The 17,658-nt window shown below is 46.7% G+C and overlaps 1 protein-coding gene across 3 annotated transcripts in view; it reads left to right on the top strand.

Annotated features, from left to right (window-relative positions):
- Positions 1 to 17,658, top strand: part of LOC308471543 (laminin subunit beta-1-like) — a 68,994-nt gene that overhangs the window by 8,718 nt on the left and 42,618 nt on the right. For all 3 annotated transcript variants that reach the window (XM_080995591.1, XM_080995589.1, XM_080995590.1), the window contains exons 3-8: positions 5,964 to 6,142; positions 7,509 to 7,632; positions 9,724 to 9,797; positions 11,434 to 11,622; positions 12,213 to 12,276; positions 16,879 to 17,081. In XM_080995591.1, the coding sequence (XP_080851717.1) occupies positions 5,964 to 6,142; positions 7,509 to 7,632; positions 9,724 to 9,797; positions 11,434 to 11,622; positions 12,213 to 12,276; positions 16,879 to 17,081 (833 nt within the window). The remainder of the gene's footprint in view (positions 1 to 5,963; positions 6,143 to 7,508; positions 7,633 to 9,723; positions 9,798 to 11,433; positions 11,623 to 12,212; positions 12,277 to 16,878; positions 17,082 to 17,658) is intronic.

The following is a 17,658-nucleotide window of genomic DNA, read 5'->3' as shown; positions in this document are numbered from 1 at the left end:
AGGAACTGTAGATTGTTACGGGTGCTGGGAACTACAAGGAGGTCACAGTTCCTGATATTCTTTGGGGGAAGTTCTGTGTTCTAAACCTGTGATGGATGTGTTTTAAATGCATGGTGTGCTCTGAGCCAGCTGGGATAGCTCAGTCGGTAGAGCATGAAACTCAGGATTGTGGGTTTGAGCCCCATGTTGGGCAAAAGTTTCTTGCATTGCTGGGGGCTTTGACTAGATGACCATTGTGGTCCCTTCCAGTGCTGGAGTTCTAAGATTCCAGGATTCCACCTGTTTTGCATGTGGAAGGTCCTAGGTTCAAAGCTTGGCATCTCGTAAGTTAGACCAACCAGGTAGCAGGTGATGAGAAAGACGTTTACCTGAGATCCTAGAGGTGGCTCCTTAAACCTAGGTTATGGGCGCAACAGTGGAAAGGCTAGGTGTGCTTTTTAAATATACAGTCATACCTCATGTTACGTCCGCTTCATGTTACGTGCTTTCAGGTTACGTCCCACGGCGACCCGGAAGTACTGGAAAGGGTTACTTCCGGGTTTCGCCGCTTGTGCATGCACAGAAGTGCAAAATGACGTCACGCGCATGCGTGGAAGCAACGAATCACAACCCGCACATGCGCAGACACGCCGCTGTGGGTTGCGCTCTTTTTGATGTTGCGAATGGGCCTCCGGAACGGATCCCGTTCGCATCCAGAGGTACCACTGTATAACAAGAATACGAAGCTGGAAATGAATGAACTGCAGCTAAAACATTGTCTTCATTTTTCACGTGGTCTAGTCCTTCCCCTGTCCACCCCACCCCCTAATATTCTTAAGAGGGTCTTTTCTCCAGTCTTCAGAGAGTAGCTGGAAGTGGGGAGGCAGAAAAAGGTCCTCCTTTCCTTCCCCTCTGCAGTTTTAATCTGAAATCTTAGGTGCGGTACCGCGCCCAGGGCTCAGAAACCGCTCGTGCTAATGAAATTCCCTGTTGCAAAATGCGCCTGGAACAATGGGAGTTTCGAACACTGTTTACTTGCCCTCCCCCCCAAAAATATTTTATTCAAGTTGGCACCCCTGCCAGGGTGTGCTTATTCTGTAGTGACACCAAGTTTCTCATGTGCCATATAGGCTTTCTTGACTGACTGTGACTGGCGTGTGTATATTCTCTGCCAGTGTTTGGTGAGGGCCTGCGTGTGGCAGCATGCCTAGGCGCGTGCTGTGCACAAGTCATGCCGGAAGGCCCATCCTGAACGAGACACATCAGGGACTGGTAGGAACAAGGCAAGGCCGAACCTGCACCAGCTCGGCAACAAAAGATACTTTCTGCAGTCTCCGCTCAACACCTCCCTGTGGCGACCTGTGCCCAGAAATATTCCCAAAAGCCAGTGCATGCGCAAGTGATGGTGGTATAACTCCTATTGATCAATGACTAATTTCCAAAAAAGCTTGGGTTCGAACCTTCCTTAAAGCCCTATTCATGATCCCAGATGCATGGTGTTAGACTGTGGTTAACATGTGGCAGAGGCACTCTGCATGTGTTGAAGCAAATTATTTTCAATTGCTTTCTATGTTGCAGGGCAAAGTCATGCTGGTAGTACCTGAACTCATGCCCTTCTACAAGCTTCCTTGATCATCTATCTATCTATCTATCTATCTATCTATCAGTGTGGTGCCAGTGTGGTGTAGTGGTTAAGAGCGGTAGACTCATAATCTGGTGAACTGGGTTCGCGTCCCCGCTCCTCCACATGCAGCTGCTGGGTGACCTTGGGCCAGTCACACTTCTCTGAAGTATCTCAGCCTCACTCACCTCACAGAGTGTTTGTTGTGGGGGAGGAAGGGAAAGGAGAATGTTAGCCGCTTGGAGACTCCTTAGGGTAGTGATAAAGCAGGATATCAAATCCAAACTCTTCTTCATCTATCTATCTATCTATCTCTCATCTCTCTATCTGTCTATCTATCTATCTATCTCTATCATCTATCTATATCTATCATCTATCTATCTAGCTAGCTAGCTATCTACCGTATTTTTTGGTCTATAAGACTCACTTTTTCCCTCCCCAAAAGTAAGGGGAAATGTGTGTGCGTCTTATGGAGCGAATGCAGGCTGCACAGCTATCCCAGAAGCCAGAACAGCAAGAGGGATTGCTGTTCTTACTGCGCAGCGATCCCTCTTGCTGTTCTGGCTTCTGAGATTCAGAATATTTTTTTTCTTGTTTTCCTCCTCCAAAAACTAGGTGCGTCTTGTGGTCTGGTGCGTCTTATAGAGCGAAAAATACGGTATATCTATCCATTTATCATCTATCTATCATCTATCTATCATCTATCTATCTATCTATCTATCTATCTATCATCTCCCACCTTATCTCACAATCCAATATCTCTCTAGTCTAGGACCTTATGATGAGGTATTCTTCAGTAATATTCGTTTATCTATAACACTCAAGAGCAGCTCAGAAGAACAAGATACTCCGTTTAGTCCCAAGATTTGCTGTCATTATCAGAGTTTCACTCTGGGACATGTAAAGCAATAAACTGAAAATGCAGCAATTGAACATGTGCAGAGTGCCTTCCCCTCCTTAGTCACAGCTAGCTCCATGGTGGCCAACGTTTTTTACTAAGCTGTTCAGCACTGAAGTTCATGTGCAGAAACGAAACGGGAGACACGTTTCACATCAGCGTCGTTATCAGCAGAAATCTCCCCTGCTTAATATTTACACATATCTATGAACCAGCAGAAAGGCATTCGACAGCAGAAAGTGTGGCTTGCAGGCAGTCTTGAAACACACCCCGGCAGACACACACATACACCTTGTGTCTTTTTAAAGAAATAAACTACACGGTGTGCCCAGGTGAGGCTGCTTTGGAATGCTTCCAGGACATGCCTTTGGCTGGACAGCCATATTTTGTGGTTAATCATTGGCAGGAGTTGTGGGTAGGAGAAGGGGCAGCGCTTGCTGGACTGAACCGGATATGCAGCATGCGGAGGGCAGCCGCACCCTGCTGGAACGTGTGCATGAGAATATAAACATAAGGAGAGGCCTGCGGGGTCAGGCCAAAGGCCCACCTCACCTGGTATCCTGATATCACAGCGGCAAACCAGATGTCTATGGCTAGTGGCCATTTTGGCGGGTGGCCATGGGTGGTCTTACCCTCCATGTTTGTTGACATGGGATGGGCAAAGGCCTGTCCTCCAGAGCTCCTCTGGCTTGGGGGACTGCTTTACACATGACCAAAGCTGGCCCGAGACATTTTGGTGCCTGAAGGAAGGACATACAGCACACACACACAGGTCAGACTGGTAATTGAAGCTTCCTTCAACACTGGTAAAAGAACAACAGCTTCCCCCACACCTGAGGCAGCAGGCAGCAAAATTGGCACCGGGCAGGCTAGCTAGGGACGCAGGTGGCGCTGTGGGTTAAACCACAGAGTCTAGGACTTTCCGATCAGAAGGTTGGCGGTTCGAATCCCTGCGACGGGGTGAGCTCCCGTTGCTCAGTCCCTGCTCCTGCCAACCTAGCAGTTCAAAAGCACGTCAAAGTGCAAGTAGATAAATAGGTACCGCTCCGGCGGGAAGGTAAACGGCGTTTCCGTGCACTGCTCTGGTTCGCCAGAAGCGGCTTAGTCATGCTGGCCACATGACCCAGAAGCTGTACGCCGGCTCCCTCGGCCAATAAAGCGAGATGAGCGCCACAACCCCACAGTCGGTCACGACTGGACCTAATGGTCAGGGGTCCCTTTACCTTTACCTAGGCTAGCTTAGGGGTCTCAAGGAAAATGTTGAAGGGGGAGTGTGCACTGCCGCCGCCCATCCCACATCCCTTGCTCTGCCTAATGGTAGGGCCGGCCCACTGAATGCAAGTGCAATCGTAGCATCCATTTATCCAGCTTCTTCGCGAACCTAGTTTTGTTCTTTGCTCCCAAGACCGTTCGCAGGAGACGCCAGCGGTCGCTGTGAGAGCTGTAGCTCTTGGACCGGATCAGGGACTCGTAGCCTGCTTCCGCTTTCTCCTTAACAGTAGTCCTCCTGACGCGATCATCAGCGCTAGGATCCTGGCACATGCAGACCTTCTCTCCTCTTCCCCCCCCCCCCACACTTTCTGATCCGAAGACTGACAGGGTCGTAGGCAGGTCAGCCCCGTGTTCTGCCAGTACTAACAAGCACCCTTTGTGCTCTGGTATTAAAAGCTTCAGCATGTGACGGACGCTTTCTGCTGACGCTGAGGAGGAGAAGGTGTAGCAAGGAAGGGAAGGGTTCTTATTTCACCAGTCTCAAGTGCTGCTTCATGCGATTGGGTGAGCAACAAAAGGGGGGTACCATCAAAAGGTGGAAGGACCACTCGCAAGCTTCCATGACAGATTTAGGTCAGGTCCTCGGGGTGCAGTGTTACAGTGTTTACACACACACACACACACACACCTCACAAGAGGATGGTATGAACAGGTGCCACATCTTTCTCGCAACTTGTTTCTGAAATGTAATATTTGGGATGAGAGCTAGGACGCATCCACAACATACCATACCATTATGCCACTATAATACCCATTGCTTCCCCTAAAGAACCCTGGAACTGTACCTCAGCACCCTCAACTAAAATACAGAGCCCAGGATTTTTTTAGGGGGAAGCCATAAATGTTAAAGCAGTACAGTGGTACCTCAGGTTAAGTACTTAATTCGTTCCATACTTAACCTGAAACTGTTCTTAATCTGAAGCACCACTTTAGCTAATGGGGCCTCCTGCTGCTGCCGCGCCACCGGAGCCCGATTTCTGTTCTTATCCTGAAGCAAAGTTCTTAACCTGAAGCACTATTTCTAGGTTAGCGAAGTGTGTAACCTGAAGCGTATGTAACCCGAGGTACCACTGTATAAAAAGGTAAAGGTAAAGGACTCCTTTTGCACCTAGGATCAATAATAGGATGCCCATTATTCTCTCTACTTAATAATGATAAACAAACTTTAACTTTTTTAAAAAAAATAGTAACATCCCATGCCAGCCTTAGTTTGGTTTGGTTTAGTTTTCATGTTTTTGTCTCATGAAGTTCTTTTTTAATATTTAGGTTATACGGATCAAACTCAATAAAAAATACTTTAGAAAAAGAAAGAATATGATGCCCAGTAGTTCTCCTGATCTTATTATAAACTTGCTCTGTGCTGCGAGCTCTTGAATTGTGTTCCTAATCTAAGGGCTTAGTTGCCTGCTCAGTTTTATTGAAATATCCCAAATGTATTCATGGAGATCATCTGAGGTGTTTGAATATCAAATTAAAAACAGAGAAGAAAGCTTAGAGGCTCTCAACTATTTAATCTCAAGATCCACAATCATGTCATTCTGCCATGGGCATTATCTTGAAGACAAAATGGTGGGGGAGATTAGAATTTTCACATAATGCGTGCCACAAACAGCCTTCGATTCTCTGAAGTGTATGAGTGGTTTGGAGATGAGAATCTGGGGGGACAATCAGTCCTTCCCAGAGTTGGTTCTCCCACTCCCCCTTTTCATATGGAGACAGCAGGTATCACAGACAATTACTTTATAGACCACGTTCCAGATCTTTGCTTAGATGGGAAAAGTTAGATGTACAATGGTAGCTCGGGTTACAAACGCTTCAGGTTACATACGCTTCAGGTTACAGACTCCGCTAACCCAGAAATAGTGCTTCAGGCTAAGAACTTTGCTTCAGGATAAGAACAGAAATCGGGCTCCTGGCGGCGCGGCGGCAGCAGGAGGCCCCATTAGCTAAAGTGGTGCTTCAGGTTAAGAACAGTTTCAGGTTAAGAACAGACCTCCGGAATGAATTAAGTACTTAACCCGAGGTACCACTGTACTGGCTTTTCTTTCCATAAGGAAAACAGGATGACATTTCTGTGGTGCCTTCTGTGCAGCTTTTACATGCAGCCCTGACACCTATTTTAGGAACTTTTGACAGTGGACAGATCATAAGACCCTAAAACAGCCTCGGGCTTTTTCTTTCTTTCCTGGCCAGTCCGGTTAGCCGATGCTCAGGGCACAGAATCGCCCGACCTGTTGTACCATGGCTGTTCAGAGGGGAGCTGCTACCCAGCCACAGGGAATCTTCTCATTGGGAGGACGCAGAGGTTGAGCGCCACATCCACATGTGGCCTGGAGGGGCCTCAGGAGTACTGCATCGTCAGCCATTTGCAGGTAATGCCACATGGGTGTTGGCCAAGGGTGAAAGAACAGAGAGGGAGAAGTTGATGATGCAAAAGGAGTTGTCAACTTGCTGGCCAGAGGGACAATTGCATTTCCGGGATGTTTGTGTACAGTACCTTCAGAATTGTTACAGGAAAGGTGTGTTGGGTCTGCTGCAGCAATAGGAAAACCCTGTGATTTTTTAACTGCAGGGAGCGGAAAGACTTTTGAGGCAATGTTCCAGTAGCCATTCATAGCCCTTCCTATCCAGGAAAGCCCAGTGACTCTCCTTGCGTGGACAGGCCCTGTCTAGAGCCTGAGAAGATGTTCAACGGCCCAAAGAGCAAAAGGTTTTCTGTTCTAGAAGACTTAGAAGCTCCTAACAATATAGCTCAGCGTTTAACCAACGGAACCTAGTCTATTTTCAAAGCCTGGTTACATCAGGGTGTCAGGTCACACCTATGCCATACATTTAGAATACATTCAAGCTCTGTGAGGAGAAAACTACATTCCCTGAGATTCTTTGGCGGAAGGCATTATTTAAATGATTGTAGAATGTTTTTTTAAATGTACAGTTGCAGGAGTGTCCTTAGTCTTTAAGACAGTGGGCTTATCCACTCTACTTTTTCCAGGCATGGTCTGCACTTTAAAGCTCTGTGTTTGAGTGCCCCCCCCTTTTTTTGCTCTGGAACTTCCCCTGCAGAAGTCTGCTCTTTAAAGCTCAATTGGAGCAAATGGCAATCTGCGCAAAATCCAAATTGACGTTTGCTCTGGTTGAACGCTAAAGAGCGGGTTTTCAAAGGAAAGCTTCGGAACAAAAACTAAAAACAATAAATCACTCGGATACAGAACTTTTAAGCACAAACCTGTGCCTGGAAACAGCTGGGCAAAAGAAAAGTGTGTCGACCAAGTGTGGTTTGTTTCTTCCTCTAATTATAGGTGATAATAACTCTATCAGTGAGGGAGGGGGGTATTCTCTGAGGATTCCCCGCCCCCGCCCCCCGACCAATGGCATTTAGAGTTCTTTTAAAATTATTTATTTCATTTTCCTTCTCACTTATGCTAGCTTACACCCGATAACCAGATTACCAAAACAAAAACCATGGGAAGAAGCAAATGGAAGTGATAATAATACAAAACAAGAAGAGTGTAACTAAAGTAGAATCCTACTGACCTATCACCCTTTAAAAACCAAGATTTCCAAATGCTGACAACTGTCCAGACAAATAGGTTTAATGTAATCACTGAAAAATATATAGCTGGTGACCAAAGAGAATTTGTAAAAAAAAAAACAGAAACAAGAAACAAACAAACATTGTCTCTGAGGATTTACATGGTGCTTTTGTTGATTTTCAATCCACTATGGCTCTCTTGACAGGACTCTGAGAAATGCTTCCTTTGTGATTCGCGCTCCCCGTCCCTGCACGAGAGCCACCACATTGAGAATGTCATCTACCTGAGTGGTCGGGATGGTGAGCAGACCTGGTGGCAGTCTGAGAATGGTAGGTGTCAATAATAAGAGATTCAGAGTCCTTTTCCTTGGACCTTACCAAATGCACCAGTGGAGACTGAGTTACTTTTCTGTTCTGAAAAAGTTGGACTTCCTGTGGCATGGTAAAAGACAAACCACACAGAAAATACAAGATGACAATGATTCAACAATGGTTTTGTGTGGGATGCCCTGAAAAAAAAGTGAAGAAACCATGGCAAGTCCACATTAAATATCTAGTGTGGAAATACTCAAATATGCTCTAATGTTCATAAGGCCAGAACATGCCCAGCCCCAGTCACTGCAGGCAGGCGGGACGCGGGTGGCACTGTGGTCTAAACCACTGAACCTCTTGGGCTTGCCGATCGGAAGGTCGGCGGTTTGAATCCGTGCGACGGGGTGAGCTCCCGTTGCTCTGTCCCAGCTCCTGCCAACCTAGCAGTTCGAAAGCACACCAGTGCAATTAGATAAATAGGTACCGCTGTGGCGGGAAGGTAAACGGCATTTTCGTTCTCTCTGGCACTCGTCACAGTATTCCGTTGTGCCAGAAGTGGTTTAGTCATGCTGGCCACATGACCCGGAAAGCTGTCTGCTGACCAATGCCAATTCCCTTGGCCTGAAAGCGAGATGAGTGTCGCAACCCCATAGTCACCTTTGACTGGACTTGACGATCCAGGAATCCTTTACCTTTACCATTGCAGGCCAGTACATTTCCGAGCACAATTCAAAGTTTTGGTGTTGAGCTTTCAAGCCCTACATGGCTCCAGCCCTGTATACCTGAAGGATCGTCTCCACCCCCATTGTTTGGCCTGGACACTGAGGTGGGTGGGGTTTAACCAGGAAACAGGCTTGAGTGTAAAGGGTTAAGCTCCCGTGCCTCATTCCCAAACCAGAGATGCATTCATAAATCTCTATTATAACGTGCAATTTTTATCAGGAGATTATGAGCCTAGGCGATGTTATTTCAGAGCCTTGAAGGTAGTATGGCAGAGCTGTTTTTGTCCTCAGGCACACATATCCTTTCTTTCTTTGGTCCTACTATGGTCTCTTCCTAAACAGGTTTTTCAGGATTTGAAGCCTCAGGAAGTAGAACTCAGAAACCAAAGCAGAACGGGGAAAATGAGAGCAGAGAAACAGGGGGAATAAGTACAAACAATAATAAAACCTCTTTTATACCATTTCCAAGGTTGTGATCAAATGTATCTAAGCCAAGCCTCACTCACTCAAGGCATAGGAGTGAGCAAACCTACAGGGGAAGGCGGGAACATAAGTTACCTTACCTTACTTGATCTGCCTGGTAGGCCAGTACCCATCATTGGCCAAATTGGACAGGTGGGCGGGGCTGCCCACCTGTCAATCGCCTGACATCGCAATCACATCAGTTGAGAATGATTGGGAGTTCAAAGCACCAGGCTGCGTTTGCAAAGAGCCTGAGCTGCCAAAGAGCCACTGATCTCCGCTTATCAGCTGACAGAAAGTAGCTTCAAGACTGCTTTCTGCAGGGATCAACTACGCAAGTGGTGGCCAAACTTGGCCTTCCAGCTGTTTTGGGACTACAGAGCCCATCACCCCTGACCACTGGTCCTGTTAGCTAGGGATGATGGAAGTTGTAGTCCAAAAACAGCAGGAGGGCCAAGTTTGGCCACCACGGAACTATGTGGTCAGTTCCTTACAGGGAGCTCAGTGGTGCAGCTGACATAGGATGTCAGGTGTGGGGCAGGTGGGTAAGGTACAGTGGTACCTTGGGTTAAGAACTTAATTCGTTCTGGAGGTCCGTTCTTAACCTGAAACTGTTCTTAACCTGAAGCACCACTTTAGCTAATGGGGCCTCCTGTTGCTGCCGCGCCGCCGGAGCACAATTTCTGTTCTCATCCTGAGGCAAAGTTCTTAACCCGAGGTACTATTTCTGGGTTAGCAGAGTCTGTAACCTGAAGCGTATGTAACCCGAGGTACCACTGTACTGTGGTTTAGGGAAAACAGCCTTGCAGGCCAAAATGGGACCCGTATAAGTCTTGCATCGAGGGAAATTTCCTCTCCCACAACGTATTTAAACGAGGGGTGCTCCTAGTCTAACTTCTGTCCTTCTCTCTCACTACCTCCACAGGTGTAGAACAGGTCAGCATCTCCTTGGACCTGGAAGCCGAGTTCCACTTTACTCACCTCATAATGAAGTTTAAGGTACTGAGATCTCTACCAAATGGGCGGAAGCAGTGCAATGAATACTAGATGCCTTTATAGGAACTAACAGGAGCACTGCTGACGAAATACCCAATAAGCACCTCTACCTCTAATACTAGGGATGCGGGTGGTACTGTGGGTTAAATCACAGAGTCTAGGACTTGCCGATCTGAAGGTCAACGGTTCGAATCCCCGCTCCCATTGCTCGGTCCCTGCCCCTGCCAACCTAGCAGTTCAAAAGCACGTCAAAGTGCAAGTAGATAAATAGGTACCGCAGGAAGGTAAACGGCGTTTCCGTGCGCTGCTCTGGTTCGCCAGAAGCGGCTTAGTCATGCTGGCCACATGACCCGGAAGCTGTACGCCGGCTCCCTCGGCCATTAAAGCGAGATGAGCGCCGCAACCCCAGAGTCGGCCACGACTGGACCTAATGGTCAGGGGTCCCCTTTACCTTACCTCTAATACTAAGACAGCGGTGGCATTCTTTATGTATTTCAGTAGGTACCCTGACTTTCTGCAGGTGACACCGAAGGTGGATGGGTCTCTGCGCCTAACTAGGTGTGGCATTAAAATAGTGCCAATGGAGGGATCGGCTGCTGATGCAAATAGCAGATTAGTGGAGTGATATTCTTTGGGATTGCAGTGGGGGAAAAGGGTTAGGAATATAGGTGGCTGCTTTTTACTGAGTGAGACTGCTGGGCCATCGAGCTCAGTCCTGTTAGCACACTAATGGGCAGCAGCTTCTCAGAATTTCAAACATGGCTGTCTGCCAGCCCACACCTAGAGAGGCCAGGAATGGAACCTGGGACCTTGTGCATATAAAACAGATGCTCTACCATTGAGTTACAGCCCTTCCTTAAATTCCTTCTTGCTCCCTGCAGCAATCCTGATAATTATCAGTGCCCTCCCCCTTTCACAGTGGCTGCTATTTGCATATTTTATGTGCTAAATGCAAAGTCACGTTTCACGATATGTCTAGTGTGGTGGTAAACCAACAACAAACTTTGGCGTCCATTGATGGCTAGTTTGGAGCGAAACAAACACTACGAGCCCGGATCTGGATGACACGACAGGCCTGTCCCAGAATCCCAGAGTAATGCTGGAGGAGTTGAGATGCTAGAAGCAAAAATTCGCTCACAAGCAAATTACCGTATTTTTCGCTCTATAAGACACACCAGACCACAAGACGCATCTAGTTTTTGGAGGAGGAAAACAAGAAAAAAAATATTCTGAATCTCAGAAGCCAGAACAGCAAGAGGGATCGCTACACAGTGAAAGCAGCAATCCCTCTTGCTGTTCTGGCTTCTGGGATAGCTGTGCAGCCTGCATTCGCTCCATAAGACGCACACACATTTCCCCTTACTTTTTAGGAGGGAAAAAGTGAGTCTTATAGAGCAAAAAATACGGTAAAATGCGGTCATTCCTCCACTTGCCCGTGTGGAATCTGCAGAGCACCTGAAAACTCTCTGAACCTGCAATGAGAAAACCCAGTTTCTCCTGTTCACAAGCACCTGCCTTGCTTTGCTGAAATGTTTTAGGTTTTTATTTAAGAGTTACTTTTTGTGGTTGAGGGGGCAGATTGGTTGGAGAAGGAACGCTGAAACTCAACTGTCCACTTTGCTCCCCTTTTCTCATGCAGACATTCCGCCCAGCGGCCATGTTGATTGAACGTTCGTCAGATTTCGGGCACAGCTGGAAGGTTTATCGCTACTTTGCCTTCAACTGCTCCAAGCTCTTCCCTGGCATCCCCATGCAAGTCCCAACACATGTCAACCAGGCGATCTGCGACCAGCGATACTCTGAGATTGAGCCCTCCAGCCATGGAGAGGTCAGTGCTAACCTGCTAAAGTAGGATTAAGGAGCAGAGCCACCTTTACTCCCCCCCCCCCAAAAAAAAAATCCCACAAAAACAAAACAAAATGAGGTTTAGCATTTCATGGCCAGATACTAATCAAAATTTTGTCAAATTCAGATTTTTAATCTGGGGATGAATTTGGGAAATGCTCAATTCTGCCATATTCTAACATATAGAATAAGAGAACAAGAAGAACATACATTTAAAGAAGATTGGAAAACGTTTATTGACTATATGGGAAATAATTGCGTACGGCTGAAAACGCTGGCAGCATTAAGATAAATTCAGCAGTGTAAATAAGTTTTGCTGGGTGCGATAATGGAATAGTCTCTTTCAGTTTTGCTAGATGGATATGCAAGCGTTGGGGCCTAACTGGCCAAAATGGCAGAGATCCATGATCGGATCTTCTGTTTTTAAATTGTAGCAAATATCAGCTGTGGGAGGAGAGGAAGGGTTTAACCCTTTCCTCCCAACCCACTTTCCTGATGAAAATCCCCCACCCCCAGCTGCTATTTATTCCATTAGGGTAAAAATTGCATGTACATCTTAACCTTTCTCTGTAGGTGATTTTCAAAGTGCTGGATCCGGCGGTGAAAGTTGAGGACCCATACAGCCAGGAAATCCAAGGTATGAATTTAACGAGCAGCAGGGGATGGCATAGTGGGGGGAGAAGCACTCGCCCGACCTCCAGGCAGGTGAATTAATGGACGGGTGGCACTGTGGGTTAAACCACAGAGCCTAGGACTTGCCGATCAGAAGGTCGGCGGTTTGAATCCCTGCGACGGGGTGAGCTCCCGTTGTTCAGTCCCTGCTCCTGCCAACCTAGCAGTTCGAAAGCACACCAGTGCAAGTAGATAAATAGGTACCGCTCCGGCGGGAAGGTAAACGGCGTTTCCGTGCGCTGCTCTGGTTCGCCAGGAGCGGCTTAGTCATGCTGGCCACATGACCCGGAAACTGTACGCCGGCTCCCTCGGCCAATAAAGCAAGATGAGCGTCACAACCCCAGAGTCGTCCGCGACTGGACCTAATGGTCAGGGGTCCCTTTACCTTTACCATGAAGAGGAGGTGCACTGCAGTGCAAATGTACTGGTTGGAATGCTGGATCAGCTTCTGCCGTGTGCCTGGACTACATCAGTGAGTAAACAAAATATGTTGCAAAATATGAGTCAGCAATATCAAAAGCAACACGAACAGAAGTCTCTGAAAGTCCTTAAATGAATCACGGTGCCAGACTTTACCCTGCGGAGAACAAGCTGTGAAGCTTTGTATAATCAGCAAATGTCCAATACCGATGTCCAACTCTGAACTCTGCTGAACAGTGTTTCCGGATAACAACTACTGTTTCGTTGAATTCTTCATCAGCCAATTAGTTCAACACTCGTAAAGTAGAAAGAGAATCATTAACTGAAAATAAAATATTCAAACGATGACCTGCACACGCATAACAACAACTTCAAATAGCGTAGAAATTATAAACTATAACGTAAAGAAGTTACATTTAGTTAGTTAGTTTTGATGTTTTGAATTATTCCATAAAGTTTCTCATATTGTAATTGTTTCTGGCCATTGTGTTGCTTTTGATATTGCTGGACTAGATCCGTGGCAGACCTTGGGGCTCTCAAATTTCAGTGACGCCCTGTGTGACACCAAAATTTGCCCCCCTTCGTCTTCCATTCTGCATCATAGTTGCTGCGCCCAGTGCAGCTGCACCAGTTGCATGCTTCTAAATCCACCTCTTACTAGGTGACCCTTGCCATTCCTTCCCACTCTACAATTCTATGTACCATGCGCCTCCCTTTAAGCAGCAGCATCTGACCTACCTACCAAAAGGTCAGGTAGGCGACTCTGCTCCCACGACAACACCTGCTACCATAGCAGGGAAAGGGGTTGGCCCTTAGAGGTGGGACTTTTATTGGAGATAAGCACGATCAGAGATTGGGGAAAATATTCCAAACATATGGCATCTGGGAGGTTTGGGATCATAAAGTCACTATAGCCCTCGGGGAGTGAATGCCCGAGGACCAGGGAAAGGACCAGGGCAATTAGCACTCAAAGAGAGACAGAAAGAGACTGACAGGTTGCAGATGGAGGGACTCCGCTGACATCAAAACAGCAAAGCTTAGATGTGCAGAGATGTTCAACCTTACTGTATGCTTGTGAAACGTGGACCACTTACAAATGCCATCTCCAACTCCTCGAAAGATTCCATCGAGGGTGTCTCCGAAAAAATTTACACATCACTTGGGAAGACAGGTGAACTAATGCCAGTGTACTGGAAGAAGCAAAGATCACCAGTGTTGAAGCGATGGTTCTTCAACATCAGCTTTGTTGGGCTGGTCATGTTGTGTGGATGCCTGATGATCGTCTTCCAAAGCAACTACTCTATTCCAAACTTAAAAATGGAAAGTGTGATGCCGGTGGTCAACAAAAGAGGTTCAAAGACTCTCTCAAGGCAAATATTTAAAAATGTAGTATAAACACTGACAACTGGGAAAAACTGGCCTGTGAGCGCTCCAATTGGAGAATGGCCTTTACCAAAGGCTTTGAAGACACTCGAACTAACACGCTAAGAGGAAGGCACGTTTGGCAAACTCTCACCATGATCATCTCCCACCCAGAAACCTATGTCCCCACTGTGGAAGGATGTGTAGATCCAGAACTGGCCTCCACGGTCACTTATGGACTCACTTTTAAAACCGTGTTTAAGGAAGACAATCTTACTCAGCTACGAGTGATCGCGAATGCAGAAGAACAGAATAATATCTGGGATAGGCAACTTGTAGTCCTCTGCTCATAGCTGTCAACTTACAGATTTGAAAATAAGGGACCAGCAGCCTTGAAAATAAGGGACCAGCAGCCAAAATAAGGGACCTGCAGCCTCACCTGTTCCAGGCACTCCAGTCTTCCTGTCCTCCTGCAGTCTGGTCAAACTCATGCTGGTAGCTTCGAGAACACTGTCCAACCAACTTTGTAACCAGAGGTTCAACTGAATAGAATCCGAACCACATGCACCACAAGGCCTGTGCAGCCTCAACTTAAGATGGCTCCCCGGCCTGGCTTTGCACTGCAAAGTTTGCAGCAGCACGTGCAACAAAATGGTGTCCAGCATTCAAAAAACCCCTCAGCTTGCATTAACTAGCCACACACAAGGCATTCAAGCTCCACCCCCCAGTCATTCTTAGACTTCTTATTGGGTGAGCAACACAGCCAAGCAACACAGTTGGAGCCTCCCTCCTCCCTGGCCGGCAGGGAGGGAGGGAGAGGAGCTGCTTCCTTTGAAATTTAAGGGACATCATTTAAGGGACATTTAAGGGACTTCCATCAATAAGGGACAGCCGCGGGACATGGCGCTGGAATAAGGGACTGTCCCTTCAAATAAGGGACACTTGACAGCTATGCCTCTGCTTGTTGTTGGACTTCAACTCCCGTCAGCCCCAGACAACATGGCCAATGCTCAGGGATGATGGGAGTTGAAGTCCAATAACATCTTGAGGGCCACAGGCTCTCTGTCTCTGGCATAAAGCATTGGTATGTACTATTGCTGCAACCTGGCTCAAGGTATTTATTTGATCATGTTCTTGCTTACAAATGAATGAATTTGCTTAATTTGAATTAAGTTTTGCATTACCAAAAAGTCAGCACAAATTTCAGTGTCTGAAGTGTGAGAGATTTTACAGTTTGACAAAGGAAAGGATTTGAGAGGGAACAAGAATGTATATTTCACTTACTGATGATCATGCAAAAAATGTTAGTAGCCCAGTATGGGGAGAAACAAGGGGGGGGGTACCAAAAGTAAGGCAGTGGGAAACAAAATGTTGGACTTCAGTTAAATATGGAAAAGTGATTTATTGGATAAAATACAGAGAAAAGGAAGGAAAAGGAGTTGGAACAAATTATTTCAAGAATATTACAGTAAAAACCCTGTTTGGTTTGTGATTAATTCGATTGAATTGTTGGAGAATCAGGGAATAATAAGAGTATTTGAGATGTGTTAGAGAAGAAAGAACAGTTAATAATTTAGGAAGCAAAGAGACCTTGAATAATGTAAGATATGTATGGTGTTATTGTACTTCTGTACATTGTTATTTGTATGTATTTATAGAACTATGCGCAGAAAAACAAATGAAAGGCACCAATCATTGTTAGAAAGCAAGGCCATCTTTATTTATTTATTTTCTCAATCCCTTTTGCAGTAGCACACAATTGTATATACAATTGCGCCCTTAGCGCTCTCTTACCAGGGGGTGCCAACTTGGATAAAATGGGGGGGGGGCAGGTAAGCTCCACTCTGCATAATTAATCACAAGATGCGGCACACATATACCATTTAAATAGCAATGTCCATCAACTGGGGGTGGGTGCACCTCCTCAAATATTTTATTGGGGGTGGGTGAAGGGACCTCAGTTGGCTCCTATGCTCTCTACCAATTAAAATGATGAAAGGCTGAAGCCCTAACACGTTCTTGTTGTTACTGGCATCCGTTTGTCTTGTGAGACTAATAATAATAATAATAATAATAATTTTTTATTTATACCCCGGCCTTCCCGATTCAGAAAACCAGGCTCAGGGCGGCTAACAACAAATTTAAAACACTTAATTGATGCAACAAAAAACAGCATAAAATACTGTATAAAACGTGAATAACAATAAATTCAGAATTAAAAAATCAGTTTAGGGGGGAAATCCATCCAATAAACATTAGATGATCAGGGCTAGCTGGCTAAATTAGTCCTATTTGGGCCAGTGAGGAGACCAGGGGAGAATTAGCTGTGGGATCCCAGAGAAGGAAATCTTCATAAAAGGGGAGGGGAAGGGAAGGAAGGGGAATAAAAGATCAGGCTAAGTTCGAATTGAAAGCCAGGTGGAATAGCTCTGTCTTACAGGCCCTGCGGAAGGAAGTTAAACCCTGCAGGGCCCTGGTCGCATGGGACAGAGCATTCCACCAGGTCAGAGCCATCACTGAGAAGGCCCTGGCCCTGGCGGAGGATAATCTTCTGACAACGGAAGAGTTTGCCTTCAGGAGTAAAGTCAAGCTGTTATAGAGTTACAGCGCCTGCTGTGGCTGTAGAGGCCCATATGGGAGAGACATGTTTTATTGCAGGTGGGGAAATGTATCTGTGTGGAATCCAGGGGAGCAGCCTGAGATTGGGGTGGGGTGTGGGGCTGAGGCTACAGGGAGTCTAGGAGCTAAAGCTCTGCACCAAAACATCTCCTTCCCTCCTGACCAGATCTGTTGCGCGTCACCAACCTGCGGGTGAACTTCACAAAGCTGCACACTCTGGGCGACAACCTACTCGACTTTCGGCATCAGGTGCTGCAGAAATACTACTACGCCGTGTACGAGATGGTGCTGCGTGGAAGCTGCTTCTGCTATGGGCACGCCTCAGAGTGTGCCCCCCTGGCTGGAGCGCCAAGCAGAGTGGAAGGCATGGTAAGGACCTTATCAGTGTTAGCGGAGACTGAGGCGGGGAGTTCAGGTTGCAGCCCTATAGCCAGGAAGACAGGCCAGGGGGAGGTACGCTTAGTGGTCGGAGCTCCCATGCTGGGCTTGGCTTTTTGATTAGGAGTATGTGGGCCCCACTGTGTGGGGAGCTTGCGATACAGTTCTCCAACTGTAATTTATATAATAATGCAGTTATGAGGGGAAAGTATGTCTTTAAAAATGAAAATAACATGTAAAAATAATACAGTGGTACCTCGGGTTACATACGCTTCAGGTTACAGACTCCACTAACCCAGAAATAGTACCTTGGATTAAGTACTTTGCTTCAGGATGAGAACAGAAATCATGCTCCTGCGGTGCAGCAGCAGCGGGAGGCCCTATTAGCTAAAGTGGTGCTTCAGGTTAAGAACAGTTTCAGGTTAAGTACGGACCTCTGGAACGAATTAAGTACTTAACCTGAGGTACCACTGTACGGGATTGTGGCGCTCATCTCACTTTCAGGCCGAGGGTACCTTAGGTTACATACGCTTCAGGTTACATACGCTTCAGGTTACAGACTCCGCTA

This window comes from Podarcis pityusensis (assembly GCF_964106645.2).
Source record: "Podarcis pityusensis genome assembly, chromosome: 2".
Lineage (NCBI taxonomy): Eukaryota > Metazoa > Chordata > Lepidosauria > Squamata > Lacertidae > Podarcis > Podarcis pityusensis.
This window is presented reverse-complemented; position numbering and strand designations above follow the sequence as displayed.